This window comes from Thunnus albacares, chromosome 5, assembly GCF_914725855.1.
Source record: "Thunnus albacares chromosome 5, fThuAlb1.1, whole genome shotgun sequence".
NCBI lineage: Eukaryota > Metazoa > Chordata > Actinopteri > Scombriformes > Scombridae > Thunnus > Thunnus albacares.
In genome coordinates, this window is record NC_058110.1 from 4,755,604 (window position 1) to 4,776,346 (window position 20,743).

At 39.1% G+C, this 20,743-nt stretch overlaps 1 protein-coding gene across 1 annotated transcript in view; it reads right to left on the bottom strand.

The window, feature by feature from the left end:
* Nucleotides 1–1,595: 1,595 nt before the first annotated feature.
* The window catches only part of slco4a1 (solute carrier organic anion transporter family, member 4A1), a 44,163-nt gene continuing 25,015 nt past the window's right edge, over nucleotides 1,596–20,743 (bottom strand). The window contains exons 6-12 of the mRNA XM_044352054.1: nucleotides 20,426–20,580; nucleotides 19,243–19,513; nucleotides 12,013–12,172; nucleotides 8,340–8,515; nucleotides 6,266–6,330; nucleotides 6,036–6,184; nucleotides 1,596–5,414 (exon numbers count right to left, since the gene is read on the bottom strand). Of these exons, the coding sequence (XP_044207989.1) occupies nucleotides 5,244–5,414; nucleotides 6,036–6,184; nucleotides 6,266–6,330; nucleotides 8,340–8,515; nucleotides 12,013–12,172; nucleotides 19,243–19,513; nucleotides 20,426–20,580 (1,147 nt within the window). The 3' untranslated portion in view covers nucleotides 1,596–5,243. The remainder of the gene's footprint in view (nucleotides 5,415–6,035; nucleotides 6,185–6,265; nucleotides 6,331–8,339; nucleotides 8,516–12,012; nucleotides 12,173–19,242; nucleotides 19,514–20,425; nucleotides 20,581–20,743) is intronic.

Below are 20,743 nucleotides of genomic sequence, written 5' to 3' on the forward strand. Positions count from 1 at the left end.
TTATTTGCTCATATTTGAAGGTCAGTGCAAACAGGTTACAAAAAACTATCAAATTGCCAGTTCACAGTTGCACAGTGGCTGCTGAAACACTAGGACTTGGCACCACCTAGTGGTTAGATTGGGTAATGAAAACAACTGGCGTTGATGAGGGGGAGCATATTTTGTAAAAGATAACCTTCAAGACATTCTATATTGTCCTCCATATCAATACACTTCAATTCAAATTCTTTGAAGCTCTAAGAATTTAACATTTTGGATGGAGAAAGTATTCAGATCCTCAGTAAACTTATTAATGCTGCAATATAAAATATTTGTAGTAAATGTCTTGCATTGAAAATGTCACAATATAATTATATGTATCAAAAGTGCTCATAATGTCAGTGTCATACTCTTGTACTGTGTTATTTTGTACTGATGTATTAATGTCTAAGTACCGTAGCATTTTAAATGGTAAATGAACTGCACTTATATAGCGCCTTTCTAGTTGTCCGACCACTTAAAGCACTTTTACACTATAAGCCACATTCACCCATTCACACACACATTCATACACTGATGGCAGAAGCTGCCATGCAAGGTGCAAACTTGCTCATCAGAAGGATTTAATCATTCACACACACATTCACAATTTGGGGAGCAATTTGGGGCTCAGTATCTTGCCCAAGGATGTTTGAACCGCCAATCTTCCAATTAGTGGATGGCCTGCTGTAAATCTCAATCCCCAATTTTACTGTAGATTATTTACTGTTGGGTAGTTAAATCTATAACAGTGCCTCATATTTTACAAGCTCATCATGTTTTGTCTGTAAAATCTTTACTCTATGACATAACTACAGCTGTCAAATAAATGGCGTGGAGTAAATAGTATAATTGTAAATAGTATATTACCTCTAAAATGTAGTGGAGTAGAAGTATAAAGTAGCATAAAATTGAAATACTCAAGTACCTCAAATTTGTACTTTTGTGTTGTAAGTACAGCAATGATGGAATATAATTAAGTACATTTACTTCAGTATTGTACTTACTTGTCCCTAACTTGAGTATTTCCATTTTATGCCACTTTATACTTCTCAACAGCATTTCAGATGGTACTTATTTTTTATTGTAATGTTAATTTGTATAGGGACAAATATATCATGAACTTATGCCACATATCTCAACATTCATAGCCTGAGCTAGTTTGTAACACCTGGCAATAGATTGGCTCTATTTTCTTACATTTTTAATTATTATACTTATGTAGCACATTTGAATTGAAAGATTTGAGAGATTCTTCTTCTGTCATGTCATCAAAAGAAGAATCTCATCTATTTGCGCTGTGTTCAAGCCAGATATTTAATTTGTGCATTTCATTTTCGGATGAGCTGCAGTTCTAGTCTGTGTATGTGAGTGTGTGTTAATGATGTCTGTGTGCTTGTGGTGTTCAGTGTCCCCTCTCTCTCTCTCTCTCTCTTTCTCTCTCTGTCTGTCTGTCTGTATGTCGCATACAGGCTTCATAAAACATGTCAGCAAGGGAGCAAAGGAGTGACGGTGGACCTTAACAAGTTGTGATCTGACAGTAGCCATGGAAACACATCCTCTACATCCAGTTTTCCCCTGTTTCTGAGTTTTATTAGGCTGCTAGTGCACAGGTAATATTGTGCGCAATTTAGATCACAAATTAGGGCACTGATCCAGGTAACAGAACAGGGGAGGGAGTGAGATTATTATTGACCATAAAAGTATAGAACATTGTATTCAATTTAGCAAATGTAACATTTTTTAACCCTGATTTCCCCTTTTCATTCCCCTTAAATATCAATTTCCAGTACTTTATGACAATGTTGTTTATCTCTTTTGTACTGGCTTGTTCCAACACTTCATTGAGGCTATGACATGTTCTTTTAGGCTTGTACAGTCATTAAGTGAATAATTGAAGGAAGGAAACAACTCAAAAATTATAAATAATTTTTGCAGGCTTGAACAATGCTTGGCTGCCTTTTTTCTTTTTTCTTCATGTGTTATTTGTCCCTTTCTGTTCTCAAGAAGATCACAGGCACACACACAGACACAAAAATAATCTGCTGTTCAAGCTTCTGTAATTAGAAAACTCTTGACATTTAAATCATCCCATAAAAAGATAACTGATTCCAGGTCTTCTTTTTTTTAAAACATACAGTACCAAAAACAAAATAAAAAAGAATAAAAATTAATTTACAGAGTGGTTCGTCAAAGCTCAGGGGGGACTGATTGGAAAGTACTCCTAGGAGGACTACATATACACATTCACATGGAAATCAAACCCCTCAGCATTAGCTGGAGGATGTCAAGTTCAATTCTTACATGAGCAAAGTACATGATAACAACACAGGCAACATACAGTAGTCTGTAAACTTGTGTTTCCCTATCACATAAATAAGAAGTACAAGACAAGGAGTTTTTATGGATAAAGGACGGCAGGAGGAGAGCTGGGGCAGCATTCCTTTTTATCATCACACATTGAATGCAAAAAACAAATATAAGTGCTGTAAAATTATAAGTAAATAATTTGCATAAAGTCAATGTTAAAAAATACAAGAGTTGTTAGGCAAAGCAGCTTTGGCACATCTGTGGACTCACAGTACTATGATAATTAGGTCCAAATAATAGTGCTGATTTGTTATACTGCATGTCATGCCAAATGCACATCATCCTTCAACCTAATCACCAGAATAAAACGTTTCTGCAAACCACGGATATGTTAAATCTCTACGTTTCAATCTCTATTTTTGAATGTTGATCACATTTTGAGCTTTTCGCGTGTTGTTTAACTGCGCATTTACTGGCCGTTATCAGTTGTATAATTATGTTTTATGGTGTGACAATGCTGTGGTTAATGTCTGGTTAGGCCACCTGGTTAGGGTTAGGGTTAACAACTTGGTTAGGGTTAGGAAAAGATCATGGTTTGGGTTAAAAACAGTTGAAAATGTCCCGACATCTTGCTAGAAATACCAAGTTTTGTTGGTTGTAACAGGAAGCGAGCAGTGGGCTCTGCTACTTTGAAGCTTTTGCAACTTTGTAGCCAACCACCCAACTGCCTGCTACTAACAGTGGATTGCAGAAACTTATAATGCCAACATTTCATTCTGGTGACTGGGCTGCAACCTTGGCAGTTCCAATTTACAGGCTAGGCCTACTTCCTTAAATGATCCTCTTGAAGGCTTGGTTGCACCAGAATTCACAACAGTGAAACTTCATTCCTGCGGCAAAGTAAATCAGTGCAAATTTTAACTTTGGTGAACTTTGACACACAAATGTGTGTTGTTAATAGCAAGCTGTCTTCACAGTGCCAGAGAGAGCCAGAGAGTCCAAAAGGAGAACGCTATCATAGCTTGTTAGCTGTGTTGCTGCATCCACTTTTATTTAATCTAATCCATCTTGTTGGAGTATAAACTGCCCCACATCAGAGACATAGTTTGCAGACAGTTATGAGACAGAAATCCGTGGCACAGTATGTCTTTTAATAGCTTGATTGCTAAATAACAGCAAGCTCGCTTTGTTTTCCTCTTCAATAACTCTTTACTGAATTTAATGATATACAGCCCTGAGAACAAAATACCAGGAGGAAGCAAACAGCACAGTGAGCTACGGAGAAAGTGGACAAGCTGTTGTGACTGACTAGTATTAGCATGTTTCCGGTTGGCTGGTGTGTTTACGGTTTATCATTTATTGTAAATTTAGCTGGCCAGCTGCACTTGGTCACTTAGCCTTGTGAGTAGTCACCACATCACTGTCCCTGTTTTGTGGAGAAGTTTATACTCCAACAGAGGAGGATTAAATAAAAGTGGATAGTGCAACATAAGCTACAGTATAGAGACCTCTATGTTGGACTCTTGGTTCTTCATTCCCTCAAACATCAGTGCCATCCTGGCGGTTTTCCAAATTTGAGTGTTACTACAACTGAACGTGACTCAACAGATTTGCATGTATACTTCACCCCTGCAAGTGAATGCACTGGTTGTGGCATTCTATAGGAATTAAATCATTTCACCACAAAATTTGGCCTTTTTACATGCTGATTATTTTGTCAACACATACTTTCCAAGCTTTTCAGTGCTTTTGTTTTTTCAAAGTGCAGCTATGCAATTTCTATGGAGAAGAAGCTGCAAAGCTCTTACGACTAAACTCTGCAGAGCAGCACGATCAAACCAATGTGTATGTGTGTATATATAGATCTATTTTATGTAGATCACAAAAGCATTGTAGTTTTCTTCTTCTCTGTATTACTACTTTTAAATACAAGCCAATACTTGGTCATACATGTGTCCATGTAGCTATGAAAAATACACATGTGCTTTAATTAAAATCTAATTGAAAATATTTGTGCTGCTGTACTGTGACCAATACTCAATAATGTGCACATTATATTAATATAAGTGCCTTAAGATAATCTTTGCTTAAAATATGACATATGCTATGAAAATGATTTGGCTTCATTATTAATGGCCTGGAGATCTTGTGCAGTATATAAGACCACGGCTTTATCTGTAGGTAGAAAATAAAACTCCTAGAGATGGGAAAAGAGCAGAAGGAGCAGATGGATATACTTTTCCCACATGGTAAATGCTTCATTCATATGGTATATAATATACACCACATAACTCACAGCTGTTTCATTGTCTGTTGAAGGAAAATGACATAAAACATGAAACAAATATGTCATCAGGTATACATTCTAAAAAGTCAATTGAACTGATTTAACATAGTTTTGACAATATTTGTAGAAATGTTTACAAGTACATAAAAAGTTGTGTTGCACTGCCCTGTGAATCATACACTCAGATGCACACACATGCACACACATGCACACACATGCGGTCACAGCAGGATTTCCTTTCCAGAGAGCAGCATGTTAGAAGTCATTATGTAGTATAGAAAGTTTCTGTGTGTGTGTGTGTGTGTGTGTGTGTGTGTTTGTGTGTTTGTGTGTGTGTGTGTGTGTGTGTGTGTATTGATGTTCATGAAGGCATCCTGGGGGTTTCTGAGTTTGCGATTTGCATGTCTGCATTTACTTTCTCCATTTGTGTGATTACATGTGTTTGCATTCACGCATGTGTATGTTGGGGGGTGGTGTAATTATGGCTGATGGAAAGCTGTCAGCAGGAAGCACTGCCTCCATCACCACCAACACACACATTCACACACACTGCATTAAGCAGCAGCTACACACACACATATGCACACACACACGCACGCAGAGTCTCAGCAGCTAAGGGTCTCTGATGTCATAACCTAGCATGCAGGTTGATGATGACGCCGTCTTCAGGCAGATCTTTCACAGGCAGGTCGCTCATGTCTCCTACTCCGTGGTCTGTGCTTTCACAGCTGCTCTGAGGCGACTCTGGGGGTGGCTGGTACAGGATGCTGGCTAACAGGAAAAAGAATGTCCCCAAAACCTGGAAAAGAAGAGGACAGATGAAGCAAGGAGGGAAAAATGTGTAGTCCAGATAAATAGCACACAGAAAATAATTCAGACATAGTGCTGTACAGTATGTTTGCATATAGGCACCAAAAAAATGGGTGTAGGCTATAGTTTAATTCTTCATCTTAAACTACATTTATATTTTGGGAAATAAACCTATTTGCTTTCTCACAAAGAGGTAGATGAGAAGATTGATTCCACTACACACATGTAGCTAGCATAATGACTGGAAACACAGAAACAGCTCACCTAGCCACCTACCAACACCTAAAACTGTTACTAATTAACATGTTATAATGCTCTTGTGGATTTATGGGCATTACGTGCTGTAACTTGGTGACCTTTAGGAAGTCACTGCACCCAGCCGCTGTTCAAGAAATAATTACCAAATGGATCCACAAAGTTTCACACTCATTAACTCATTCATGAATACATTAACATGTTGAGACATTCATTTATTTACTCATTCCTTCACTTAAAGTTAACCTTACTGTCTGCTAGGAGCTAAGGCTGTGTGATGAAACGCTGTTATTCAATTTTTATGTAAAGCAGGCATACAGTGACTTACAGTACCCCACTAGCATATTAGTATTACCTTATATATGATGCCAGCTACTAATGTATACTGACTCATAGCTGAATTCTGATAGAGGTAGCAGGAGCCCTGCTCACCACACTGATCCTGCCACAGTAAGCAGGAGATGTCAATCACAGAGCCAAAAGCTATGGGTCCTGGAATACCACCTGTGAGGAGAGGCGAAAATTAACATTGGGTGTGATTGAGAGGTTAAAAGTAAACTTTGTGAAAAAATACAGTAGGCCTACCAAGTGTGCGCACCACAATCCACTGGATGCCAAGTCCAAAGGATCTCTGGCTGTCTGGCACACACCTACACAACACAGCACAGGCAGCAGTGGTCAGACTGGCAGGCATACTGAATCTTAGACTTCATTACATTTCTGTTTGACTCTTTCCTGAGCTGCATTTGCTGCATTGTTTTTGTCTGTTTCTCTGCACCACAGTTTGCCCTGACAGTACTGTCACAGGCCATGGGATCATTCCTGAGCTGTTGTTACAAGACATCAATAGTGGTAATAATCCCACAGGACTATTCCCTTGTGCAGCAGAGAGGGTGACTGATTGGTAGCCCTTTTAGAGCATGCAATGAAAGGTTTCATTCACCTACAGCCACAGTGGGAGGATTCCAGTTTTCATAATTTCTTCTTCAAAGATAATGATTTTAAAGACTTTAATGACTTGCTGAATTGACACAACAGAGTAGATAATATTACTGTTTTTAACATTCATGAGTGCTGGGATTTGAAATATAGTAGTCAACAACAAGTCATTATTTACTGGGTGAAATTGCAAAAATTTAAAAGTGCAATGAGTGACATTCAGCCTCACTGGATGTCAGCAAACAACTTTGCTATGTAAAGATATAGTGGGGTAATGGCAACCTGAGCAGTGAATGAAGTCATACTCCCACTGTGTGTGTTATCTGAGCTTCTCTGTTCTTTGTTTTGGTAGCTGGATTGTCCGTGCATGCATGTTAGTGCATGTTAGTGTGCATGTTAGTGTGCATGTTAGTGTGCATGTTAGTGCATGTGAGTCCCTCCATGACACTAGCTTTCTCAAATTACGGCTAACCATGTTTGTTTTGGTCTGAGATGTTGGTGCTATAGTGCGACATTTAGTGGCTGAATGTCGTGTATTGTAACTTTAATAATGAATAGAAATGGTTATTCAAATTTACATGATAGAAAAGCTACCATCTGGCCCTCCATCTGGCAGAAACTCGCACTGTGAGTACTGTCAACACTGTATGGAAGATTAACAATGCCTATATAAAAACATATAAGAAATAAAGTCAAATACCATACACATTGTTATATGTATTTCTTATTCATGTATGCATTAATTGAAAAACAGGAGCTTTTACTTTTCAGAGATGGAGACTCATCCATGCCCAAAAACAATCAACTATCCAATCATAGCTTAGGGGCAGAACCGTAATCGAAGCTTGTCATCGCTGACATAAGCTGATGGCAGCAATGAACCTTTCACATTGAAACAGTTTCCTGTGGGCCCAACTTGACACATGAGATGGTTTGTTACACAGAACCATCTGAAAAATCGTCCATGGAGACTGTTTGGAAAAGGGCAGGCACTTTCAAAAAATACTTGGCAGGCAGTTGAATGAACCACCTGTCTATCACCTTCTTACCTTGCGAGGCAACTGGATTCGCAACGTTGATTGGTCTGAACCACCAGTGGTTTGGACACAAGCACATAACCTGAAGCCTGACAGGATGGATTCTTGTGTGTTCTCTTGATGTTGTGATCTTGGAAATCCAGCTGCCTCGCAAGGTAACTGTGGGCTAGCTTGATAAAGAGACTCTACTATTGACTGCACATTTAGTTACATTTGTGATTGATTGTCAGCAGTTTGTAAGGATTTATTGTGCAACTGGAAGCTGTACAAACATATACTTAAAGGGATCTTCTTGACATACTTAAAAGGGAAATAGATATAACAATGCTTATTGTATTTAACTTTATTTTTTTGTTTGATCATTTCAATGAGGCATTTTCAATCTTCCATAGTATTGCACCATCAATATTATGTTGTTGTAAATTGGAGGTTGAAAACATTGCATTGGACAGGGATCAAATCCAGGACAGACTGTATCACTGACTCAAGTGTAATTGAACAGTTATCATATTTTTTCATTGTGAAGACAGTTAATAGCTGGTTATGTGTTACAACATAATTAATGTAATATTAGTTCAACTGAATGGTAACAATACAATTAGTATTTTACTGTATGTTCAACCACAATCCACAGTGCAGGGATTTCTTTTTCCTTTTTTTAAGATTTTACTCTGGCCACCCACCTGAGCGTGGCAGTGAGCGCTGGGATGCTACAGAGGAAGGTGAAGGAGATGATGATGAAGAGGAACGAGAGGAAGGCTGGCATGTGGTGGCAGGAACTGCCACACTTCCCTGCCAGAGCGAAGCCCTCCTTGCCCCAGGACACATTACCCACCACACAACTACATCCAGAGTAGACCTAAAAACGCACATATACTGAACTAGTTATGGTCATGAGATTGTTAGTTCAGATCATGAAAACATTAATTTAACATAATTCCATATGTTAATAATTTGTTAATGAGTTCTGTACACATCCTAAAGCATTAAAGAAAGTAGATTTGAGTAATGAAGTAGGTTTGAGAAAATATTATTCTTAATTAATGACATATTTACTGTATGCAGGTTCAGGTTTTTTAATCTTTTTTTTAGTATCAGCTAACTTGTTAACTTTACTGTTGTTTAATAAACACTGATATACATATAAAGAGAAGTCTTTTGTCATTATTGTGTTTATATATTGTGAAAAGTGGCTGATTGGATTAACTTTATCTAGTTTTAGGATCTGTGAATATCTGATCACATTTTTGGTCATATTAATGCAGAAATACAGAAAATTCTAAAGCGTTCACAAACTTTCAAGCACTGTATATATAAAGTAATAAAAAAAAATCCTGTTTTTGTTTTTATTACAAAAAAAGACATTGACAAAACATGACAAAACACTGTCATTCGAGGTTTAACTGGTGCTACTTTAATTAGGTCATCATCTTGCACCCTCTTCTTCTGCAATAGTTTAATGGCCCTTGAATGGAGAATTAGCATTAATTCAAAATTTACATTACCGATATTCTGGAAATTTGGTTTAAATTTGTGCTACATTTGGTTGGAAACCTGGCAAGTCTTGTTAATTTGTTACTGAATGCAATACAGGGTTTTTGCAGAAACAGAGATAAAGCTGAGCCACTGACACACGCGAAGTGCTCCCAAGGGACTCTCCATAACCTGTTGCTTTCCTTCTCTTTTCCACAAAATTAGGTTGTAAAAAATAGGCAATAAATGAAAAGTGCAAAGCAATAATCGCCTTTGAAGTTCTTCCCTACATGTTGCACGGTTTGCTGTCTCTGTGCTATGGGCGTATCAATAGGTAGAGGTCCGTTTGCAATGAGGTGATGAGTAAAGTTTTAACTCAGTGGTCAGCACAGTTGTCTATGATCTGGGAGACTCCAGTTCGAGACCCGGTGTGGGGACTTCCTTCGTAATAGTAGTTTATTTATAAACACTTACTGTAACACTTTAATTTTCTAAAATTAAAAGTGTAATAAAAACAAAAACAGGACTTTTAAGCCTCTTTCCACTTTTATTTGAATACAAATACAAATAATTTTGCTGCCTCAACAAATACAGATTCAAATACAAATACTGGGCCCTCTGCACATCCATACCCTGTACATATACTGGTCTATACCATTCATTCCCTGCTAGTTCGTCTAAATTGCTTCATTGTACACTTGCACTCAAGCAATTCTGTGTCCTGATCCTGTTCCTGTCTGTTATCTGTTCCTGTCATTCCTGTGGTTTAGACCTTTAGCCTGTTTATTACCCGCCTGCCTACCTTGCCGCTTAGGACTTGTTGCCTGCACATTAGGATAATATGTTACACAAAGATTACAAGTTAATCCAGCCAAATTATTTGGAATAAAACACCCATTGTCATGATGAGCCCCGAGTTCCATCTAATCTGTCAGGACATTTCAATTTTAACTAAACAACAACCTCTCTAATCATCAAAGTAAACCATTTTATTGTACCATAAGTTGCAGTAGTTGTGTCCTCATTGGACAGGAATTCATGAAGGTGAATTTTTTTAGTTAATCAAATGCATAGTGGTCTTTTTCATCCCACTCCATTTAAAGAGTAATTTCACCCAAATTACATATTGTTATTTGTCAATACAGAACACTTAACATCTGTGGTATTCTTAGCCTAACTGATGAAAGAGAGCAACATGGAGTGCTTCTCATTTGCTTTAATCTGTGTCCTCAATCATCATCAACCCAGAAATTGATCTGGTCTGCCATAATTAAGGATGTCTCAATTCCCTTATTTTTGCTTGGAGGCTTTCTTGAGGTGGCCTGAGGATACACAAACCAGCCTTCACAGAAGTCTTCTATCAGAGCACTCCATCACTGCTGTCTGTTGTCTTCCACCAAAGCACGCATCTTGATTGTTTGCGTCCTTTCCATTTAGTCACTGTGCATTGCAATTAAACTATTCTGAAATGAGCTATCATTTCCATTTTCCCTCAAATGTTTAGGCCACAAAACACGTCACATGCAGACCTCGCAGTCCCCATTACGTTGGGCGAGTTCAAAGTTGTGTAAACAACGAGGGTGTTTTGAATACACCCCCGTTTTCACAGGTCTGTCCCTCCCGCCTTCCATCCTGGAAGGCTATCGATGTAGCACTTTTCTCCTTATGAAAGTAACACGGCGATTATTTGACCAATGAGAATTTGGTCGGACGAGAACATGCTGACCAACTAACCGACCAGAAGACTACAGCCCTAGTTCTTATCACTATGGATGTAATCCCATCTCACCACAATGTGGGTTGCAGAGTGGTTCTGTCTGTATTTCCGCTCGTTCAATCCACATACAGAAGAAGAAGCAGAAGCAATGTTTTTTGTGAAGTATTTTTATATATTTCTGAACATGCCTGAGACATCCAGCACTAAGTCTTGAACGTGCATGCCAAATTTCATTCACAGTACACAGTTCAATAGTAGAGCTTATGCCTCTCAAAAATTTTCAAGTCATTAACACTATGGGTGTAATCCCACCTCCGACCACAATGTGGATTGCAATGGCAGAGTGGCACTGTCCATATTTCCACTCGTTGACTCCACAGACAGAAGAAGAAGCAAATCAATGTTATTTATGAGGTATTTTTATATATTTCTCAAGACCTGCTCATCCAAACAGCTTCACACATCGACATTGCACTTCCTCATTTCCCCAGCAATCCACCTGCCAGGTATAAAGTAGATCAGATGAACAGCTCTAGAGATGCGTGAAGGACGAGCTTACATACATACAGACACACAGACAGACAGAGATTCCTTGCTTTATATTGAGAAATAATGCAGAGACAACCATATTTTAGTTTCGCGATGTGGGAGGACAAACTAATATTATTATGAAAACCTGAAACCTCAAATACATTTGACTTGCACTGAAACCCCTCAGGTTGGTTTACTGAACTTCTACTGCAAATTAGTGCCTCTGCAGCGGTATTTAGCGTTTAAGTTTTTACTAACACTATAAATGGCCATAACTGCATATGAGTTCATTTTGAATGCCTGCCTTTGTCTGATGCTGGGCTGTTTGGCATGTCTTGCAACATCTGGAAAGAAATATAGCTCACACTGTAGGAAAATGTATGTTTCAGCTACTGAGCTTGAAATAATGGTTAAAGAAACCAATAATCAGGAATGCTACAGCATATGGGAGAAAATCTTGGTAACATAATGCTGTCAGCTGTATTTACAGACGTTCCTTCTATGACTTTTTGCTCTCTCCTTACAATGCTTTTGCTTTGAATACTCTTTAGCATCTTAAAAACACTTCCCCAGACCCTAAAATCAAATCTGATTTTGCCTTGAGTCAGAGTAAAGTGACAGTGTGTGTACTGTACCTGTTTGCCAGTGGAACGCTCAGTGTGGTTGATGGAGTTGCAGCCAGCGTGGCAGGGGGAGTAATACATCATGCCATCTGCCCCACACACTGGATTGTAAAGCTCTCTGACACAGCCACAGTCTGCATTACAGCTTACTGTCAGGTTTTCTTCTAAAGAGCTGCAGACATGAGGGCAAAGACAGAGGAAGCAATGTATAAAGAAGGATAAACAGACTCAGCAAACAGACAAAGAATAGAACAAGAGGATAAAGAAGAAAGTGAAAGGGAGTGTTATTAGTCTTGCACAGGATGTCTCACTTACTCTGATAATTTAAGACACTACTGTAGCAGTCACCATGATGGTAATACTTTTGAAGTACATAATGAGCAGTAGCTGCGTAGAGGTTTGATTTGCTGAACTGTGACTGGGCTACATGTTTTACATGTAAGTGAACTGTACTGTGTATGATATGATGATATGATGAAAAAGCAGGTAGTACTGGTTTATTTCCATCTGTCTGTTACAGGTGTGTGTTGCAGACTACCTGAAAGGGCAGCACACAAAAGAAACAACATTTTCTATTCCCCTCCATTGATGAAAAGTAAGTATACCTCACTGTGCTCACTGTAGTACACCTGAGAGCTCGCCAGTGGTGGAAGAAGTATTCTGATCCTTTACTTAAGTGAAAGTACCAAAACAGCAATCTAAAAATACACCATTACAAGTAAAGTTCTTGCATGATAAATCCTACTTGAATAAAAGTACATTAGCAGAATTAGCAGCAAAAGAATTAGCAGCAAAATGTAAGTATTACTCGTTTTATATTTCATCAGTATTTTCTACAGCTAATTCCAGTAGAGCAGGGGGCCTAAGTCTTATACCTGGGACACACTGGATGCGTGAGCAGTGCGTGTGCGTCGCGGAACCTCTAGCTTTTCATTTCAGCACCCATGTTAACAGGTTAGAGCAGCCACACAGGCTGGGGGGCTGCTGCATCGCGTCATCTAGAGATTCGAGGTCTCACATATTTTCTCCGCGTGACACGCGCGGGTCTCAGCAGAAATAGACAGGGAACACAATAGAAAGATAGGGCTGCCAGTGGCAGAAGCGCCGCAGCAGACATGCTTCCAGTGTGGACACTGCAAGCATGAGAGATGCAGCAGTTGAGCGACGCACACGCACTGCTGAAGTTCACACATCCAGTGTCGCAAAGCCTGATAAAAAAGAAAAGCGCCATGTTAAACAAAAGGACTTCAACTCCCATCATGCTTTGCTCAACCTCCACCAAGGTGTGAAATCCGGCAGAGTCAAACTCTTGGCTCCCATTGGATGAGACCCGCTGAAAATGCAAAGGGATTTCCCCTTCCTGGCCATAATGTCACAGAGAGTATAAACACCTGAGAGGGTCTCCAAACTGCACTTTCAGCTGTTTGCATGGCTAATGTAAGGAAGTAACTCCCGTACATAACTGTGACTAGGCCACACAATCTCAACCTCGCTGGACAAGTAGAGATTTTCTCTGTGTTCAACTGAACACACGACAAAGGATAACCTCTGTGTCCCGCGTGTCTTTAAGTGAGTCAACTTTGCCGTTCTGAGGATCAACTGCCGTGAAACCTGTCGACAGTGTTTGAGGACAGCCCCTGTCATCCCCCAAGCCTGAGGAACCAAGTCGGACCAGAAAGATCTGTTTTCTGCTTGTTTTGGTTGTGTTTATCACACTACACTGGTTTGTGTTTGTCCAACTGCTTGGACTGCTTTGTGTTGCATGCTTGCATTTTATTTGTGAAATCAGACCGCGGCTGGCTAGTAAGGACATTCGCACGCCATGTCTCTGTGGAAATAAAAGCAAACCCTCTCTCTCCACGATCGCTGAAATCTTTCGTTCTTTGGTGTTGTCACCCTCTCCTCTCTACTAAACCCACTTGCATGTACACACACACTCACACACATGTTTAGACTCTCACACATGCTATTCTGAAATGAGACACGTGTTGCTAAGCAACAGAGATGCTCAGCTTTGTCCAACACCATTGTAGGGATCAGAGGCACGTGTTGACTGGCATTTGCCATTTAATCATAGCTTCTGTTCATTGACTGGAACTCTCACGTGATGTAACCCCACATGGTTCATGTCCACCACCTTGCTTCTCCTCCTCCTTCACTCACATGCACACACACACACACGCTACGTTTGTTTGAAGCATTATCGATTTATAATTGATATTGCTAAAGTTTCCTGTGCATACATACTGTGAAAGTAGCTGTTGTTAATATCTCTCAGATGTTGACATTCTTGGATGAACACCCCTGTTGACTGTTTTCACTGTTTGGTTATTGGTCCCTGACCTCATGGTGGTGCCCCATATATTAATTCATATTAATAATTTCATTGATTTTTAACAATTTATAATACAGTGGAAACTGCTTATAATGATCACAGTTACAGTGATCAACCGCTTATATGGATCAAAAATGCTGTTTCAATAATTTGCTTATAGTAATCAAGTAGTCAGCTTACAGTGTTCATTTTGGGTCTTTTCATACATGAAAACATGATTTTTTTTTAAACTATCATAATTCTTTTACTCCCATGATACAGGTATGACATGCAATTAGCAGCTGCGGCACCATTATCAGGCATTGCAGCGCACCTCCGCAGGGTTGTGTGGGGTGTGGTTGTGGGCATGTTTATTTATAACCACCGTGAAACAATCAGAAAATAACATTTTATTCCTCTCATTCACTGGCTCTCTCGCTGCCGCTGCTTGCTCTTAGGGCTGGGCGATATGACCAAAATGTCATATCCCGATACAGGCCATTTCACATCCTGATAACGATACCTATCCCGTTTTAATTCAATGAATAATCTATGCCCCCCTACTTCCCCCTGTTGTCTGTCCATCCTTTGTACAGATTAAATTAAATTACTCTTCTTGGTTTTTTACTCTCAAAGCTTTCTTTGCACTTAAAGGTACATAACAAATGTAGTTGTCATCAACTCAAGTACTTGCCTGCTTCACTGTCTCAGCCCCACCCGCAGTAAACCATAGAGAGCAGAGGAGAGTAGCGCGACCATAAATGACAGCAAAAAGCAGCAGAGACTCTCACAGTGAGCTGAAATTATACGAGTGCACATACATTTGGTAAATAAAGACAGTCTCTACTGCGCTTTGCTGTCACTTATGGTCGCCGTCTTGCTGCTTCTCTGCTCTTTCTCAGCGCAGGTGGGGCTGAGTCCTCCGCGTGTGTGCAGCGCAGCAGAGGAAACAGACAGCGGTGGAGAGATGGAGAGTTCACAACAACTAAACTTGTTATGTTACTCTAAGTGCAATAAAAGCATCACGAGTAAAAAGCCAAGAAGATTAATTTATCAATGTAATCTGCACAAAAGATGGACAGACTCGAAATGACAAAAAATACTGCCATAAAGAATGTGATGTGCATCACAATGATATAAATGATAGACATTTTTCTCTTGTCACATAATATATATTGTCATATTGCACAGCCCAACTCCCTCTCATCATCCACTCTCTCTCTCTTGATCTCTCTCTCTCTCTTTCTTTCTCTCTCATTCTCTCTCTCTCTCAAATTCAAATAGCTTTATTGGCATGACCATAACAAATATAGTATTGCCAAGGCACTGTATGAATAATGAATGTTGACGATAACCGAATCTATACATAAACATTTATGTATATATATTTTGAACAGCATACGAAACTCCAACAGCAGAATCAATATCTTTTCTTTATGAGGAAACTAAGGTGCTTTTTTTTCCTTTTTAAACATGAATAAGCAAAAGCAACAAAAATCAAAACCCACCCCTTAACCTTGTAATGTGGAAAAAAGAAAGAAAATCTACATAAGTAAATTATTAGTTATTGTGCATGTGCAGGATATAGCCAATAATATATACATATAATACATTAAAAAATTTGAAACATGAATAAATAAAAAATAAAATTGTTGGTTATCGTGAACGTGCAGTACACGTCAATCAAACTTTGACCAGGTCATATGGGTTAAAAGTCTTTACTTTTCTGAAAATAAACTTGATGAAAACTAGGAAATTAATTTGTTTTACACACACACTCATCAAGAGTTTTCTGTTTACTAACTGAAATTCAAGTGAATGGACCCAAAACTTGCATAATTTTGATGCCACAGGTGTGAGCAAGACAGACATGTCTCACCCTGCTGAAAATTCTAATCCTCACACCGTTGAGATTTGATGCTTCGCCATGACAGAGGAAGTTGCTATAACTTTATTGTACATGCTCCAGTCTGCACCAAACTCCCCCTACGAAATAGCACCGAAGCAGCCCCAGCGGCAGGCAAAACAGTGGACAAAGGAGGTGATGTTTATCTCCTTTTTCCACTGTCAGAAAACAGCCCGGGTCTGAAGACCTCTGCATGCCCATGACATGCGCTGCAGCTTGACGTGCGCGGAGGCGCGAGGGCCCGTTCAAGGCTACTTGCAGCTTTAATTAGTTTTTCATTTTCTGAGTTATTAAAATGTGGATGCCTGTGAGTGAATTTTGGGAAGAACTGTTCCCGCACAGGTTTAAATTTTGAAAACTACTGTTCCACTCTCTTGGCAAGTTCATTAAAGTTTTAATGCTGAGCTCCTGAACTCCAGTCTTCCTGAGTTCTTCCTTCATATATTGTCTTTCTTGATCATACTTAGCACAATCTATGATTGCATGTGTAATAGTCTCCCCAGCCAGGTGGAAAAAATGTGTGCATATATTGCCATCGGCAATCGCCAAAAATGAGATGGAAAATATCGGATATCTGCAAAAAATCCAATATTGTGCATCCCTAAAACACATATACAGTGGGATATTCACTAAATGCAACAGAAATAGACTTGAAGTGTAGAAAAACACGAGGGGTCTCCATGCGATGCATGGCGTCAGTGTCGATTGCTACATTTAATAAAATGGAAGTGTTTCTGTTCCATGAGTCAAAAAGTAATCATGTTAAACAATCGTGATCTCAATATTGACCAAAATAATCATGATTATGATTTTTGCCATAATCAAGCAGCCCTAGACCATAGACTCGAAGAAAATTATTTTCAAAAAACAAATGTGGAGGTGGAGGAGTTTAAATACCAAGTCCAGGATAAATGTACACAATCATGGGCAGAAGAAATTTGTCAAACGCCAAAATTGAGAACCTATTGTTTATTTAAGAAAGATTATAAATGTGAAAAATACGTTAAGTATAATTTGGCTAAAAGTCAGAGATCACTCTGTGCACAGTTAAGATGTGGCATATTACCACTGCATATTGAAACTGGAAGATACAAAGGTGTTGTTGAAGATGAAAGAATCTGTGAATACTGTGAGCTAAATGAGGTGGAGAATTAAATTCATTTCATTCTATACTGTCCTTTATATCATGATTTTCAACAAATTTTGTTTGAAAAAGTTTATGTCCCAGACTTAGATCTGAGAATCTGAGAGTGGAGCTTAAATTGAATATCTTTTTGATAATGTTTTTGTATTTTCTGAATACCTTTCTAAAGCATGGGACAGGGGGAGAAAAGTAATAGTTAAATTCCATAGACTATTGCACTGCAGACTATTGGTTTATGTACAAGATCCTGTAGCATCATTTGTGGGAGTTTTATGTTTATGTTTTTATTGGTTTATGTATTGGATCCTGGAGCATTATTTGTGGGAGGTTTATGTTTCAAGTTTGATAATGCCTATGTTCATGTTTGGCTGATATGTATGTATTGTGCTGTTATATTATGGTGGGTAACATGCTGGAATGTTTGGTTTGTTGTTGGTTAATGTGTCTGAATAACCCCATGAGGGTTGGATCATGTAAACCAGACACGAAAAGAAAAAACTATTCATTCATTCATTCAGTCAGTCACTGCGCTCCCTTCGTCTAGTAGGGATAATAGAAATGCAGGACGGTGAGACGGACAGTGCAGTCCGACAGTTCACTCCCTCTCTAACGTCAGGGCTAAAAGGAGCGCTGTTTTAAAAAACAGCATCTTGAGAGAGATTTGGGCTATCGGCTTGAAAGGGGGACGTCCAGAGCGAGCAGCACCAGTGATTAATCCTACTGTGGTGCTAGAGAGCACACAAGAGGTTTCTGACATCTGATTCTCTTGAAAAAGCACTTCACCAAGGGATGTGCAAACACTGATCTCTCTCCATAGCTTTTATGGCAGGATCAAATGGCTGCAGCATACGCATTAATCATAGATGGAACCAAATTGTTATCTACGAACATCTAAAGGCAGATTAACACAAGAGACAGAGGACACGGCATGAGATCTGAGCCTCTCTCCACACAACAGTGCTGAAAAGCAGACTATCTACCCACATAACATGTTGTAGTGGAAGGGGCTCTCGCGCCCTGGATAGTACACACTACTGCAGGGGGCAGTCCTAATCTTTTCAAGCGCTCCTGTCCAGCAGCCAGGCCCACAGCTGTTGGCCTACGAATCTGTGCACGGTTTATAAACTTAGCAATGATTGTTAGCTGACATGTTGCATGCTACATGCATGAACCACAATGTTTGTACGAAGATTTGTGCCAATCCATCTAGGAGATGTTGAAATATTTCAAGTTAAGATTAATTTTAATTATCATTATGAAATGCAGGATTACGAATTCAGTTGTGGCCCCCTCCAGGCTACACACATAGACAATGTATTTACACATATTAAAACAGAACTATATACATTGGCACTAAACTATATACAGAATACAAGAAATATACAGTCATACTGTATATACTCACAAGTTTTTACAATATGTGCAAAATAAATGTAATATGTAAGTTATAGTGCAAAGAAAAGGAAAAAAAAATAGGTAGAAGTGTGAGTGTGGGTAGTGCAAAGGTAATGGTATGTAATGTACATAAGAAGACCAAAAATAACACATTTCAATGTAAATTTCACAGATGCAGTACTATATACATCTTCAGAATCATGCAAGTCATTAGGATTCAACTTCTGGGAACCATAAATGTACCATATTTCATGCCAATAGTGGTTAAGATATTTCTCTAAAACCAACAACATCAACCTCATGGTGGTGCTAGAGGTAAAGTCAGGAAATAAGTCATCATCCTTTCAGGACCATAAATGTCTGTACCACCACTTCTCTTGTAATGGGTATATAAACTTCCTTAGCAGAACATAACAGTCTAATAGTATTGAGTATAAAGGATTTACAACAGGAGTTATAAAACATAAAGAAGACTTTCCCCACCTGTTTCTGAGGCGCAGCTTGCTGAGCTTGTCATAGAGATGTTTGTACTGGTCCAGTTCATGCTTCTCCATCAGACTGGACTGGTATGGTGCTGTGACACCAGCCATGGGCACGTTGGGGCAGTGGATGAGAAAGATGAAGATGGTGAGTAGGCTGACCATCGCACACATCATGCAGAAACGGATTATGCCTCGACAGCGCAGGTTCAATCTCTTCACGATGTAGCCACCCAGGAAGGTGCCACCACCTCCTGCTGGTACCACCATGTATCCTGGGAGGGGTGAAGGGTAGCATAAAGAAGCATGCAGTCAGACTGACAGGCAGTAAAAGCAAGACATGTTGCATATGGGATTGCATGTAACACAACTTTTTCAAGACTGAAAAAAAAAAAACTCTGCTCTCACTACTGTTGCAATTTATTTAAATGCAGTAACTATCTATTCTCTATACATTGCTTAAAAGCATTCTGGATATGTAGTAAACCTCTGAGACAGAAAATAAAGATGTGGGCATTAACCTTTTGCAGCTTGTCCATATGCAGCTGTATAATTAACCTTATGCAGCTCAAACACACAGCCCCAGAAAAGACTGGGGCTGTGTGTTCTGAGTTGAAAGTGATAAGTGACTGTTCTATGTGTTCTACTGTGCTATGTTCACATTGCATGCTGAAGTCCTGAAATCCCATTTTTTTGCCTCCAAGATTAGATTTTTTCATGGAAGCGTGAATAAACCAAACACTGCCACGGACCACCCCTAAGAGTATATCCCAGTCCATGAGGAATTTCAGTTCTTTCAATCCCCCTTCACCAACTCTCCCCATTAGTCAATAAATGTATGTTGCATTTGAGCCTCATTCCTGTGTCCAAGTAGTGATTCACTTGGCCTCCAATTACCACAAGGCCATCAATAGAAATAAAGTAAAATACAACTATCAGCATAGTTTGATTACATAAACTAGTGAGAAAGTGTTGAATTGTACAGTAAATAATTAATTTCTCCAATATCTCCAATAGACAGCTCAGTGTCCACTTATGACTGTAACCATGAGTGAGAAATAAAAAAAAATAATACAGAGCTAAAGTGGCTTTGTAAGTGTGAACAATTTGACCAACCTTTAAGGTTGACACTGGGTTTCACATCTCAAAATGTATCATATGATTTGACCTATTTACTAGTTACTCACCGAACCATGTGGCAGCCTCTGATGCACTGAGACTGAACTGTGACTCCAAGAACTTTGGACCAAATGTGGACATGCCAGCTATGAGGGTGGCCTCAGTAGCCCCAGCCAAGCACAGGAACAGAAAGGTGGGATTCTTTAAAAGGAGCAGCACAGATCTGGAAATATAAAGAGAAAAAGAGGGAGGGAGAGTGGTTATTATTATTATTATTATTGTTGTTGTTCTCCCAGAAAAAAGCAAGTTTCCTCTGCATAAAATAGCATAGCAATAACATTCCTGAAATTCAAAATAAGATGTGCTTTTATAAATTTCTAAAATTA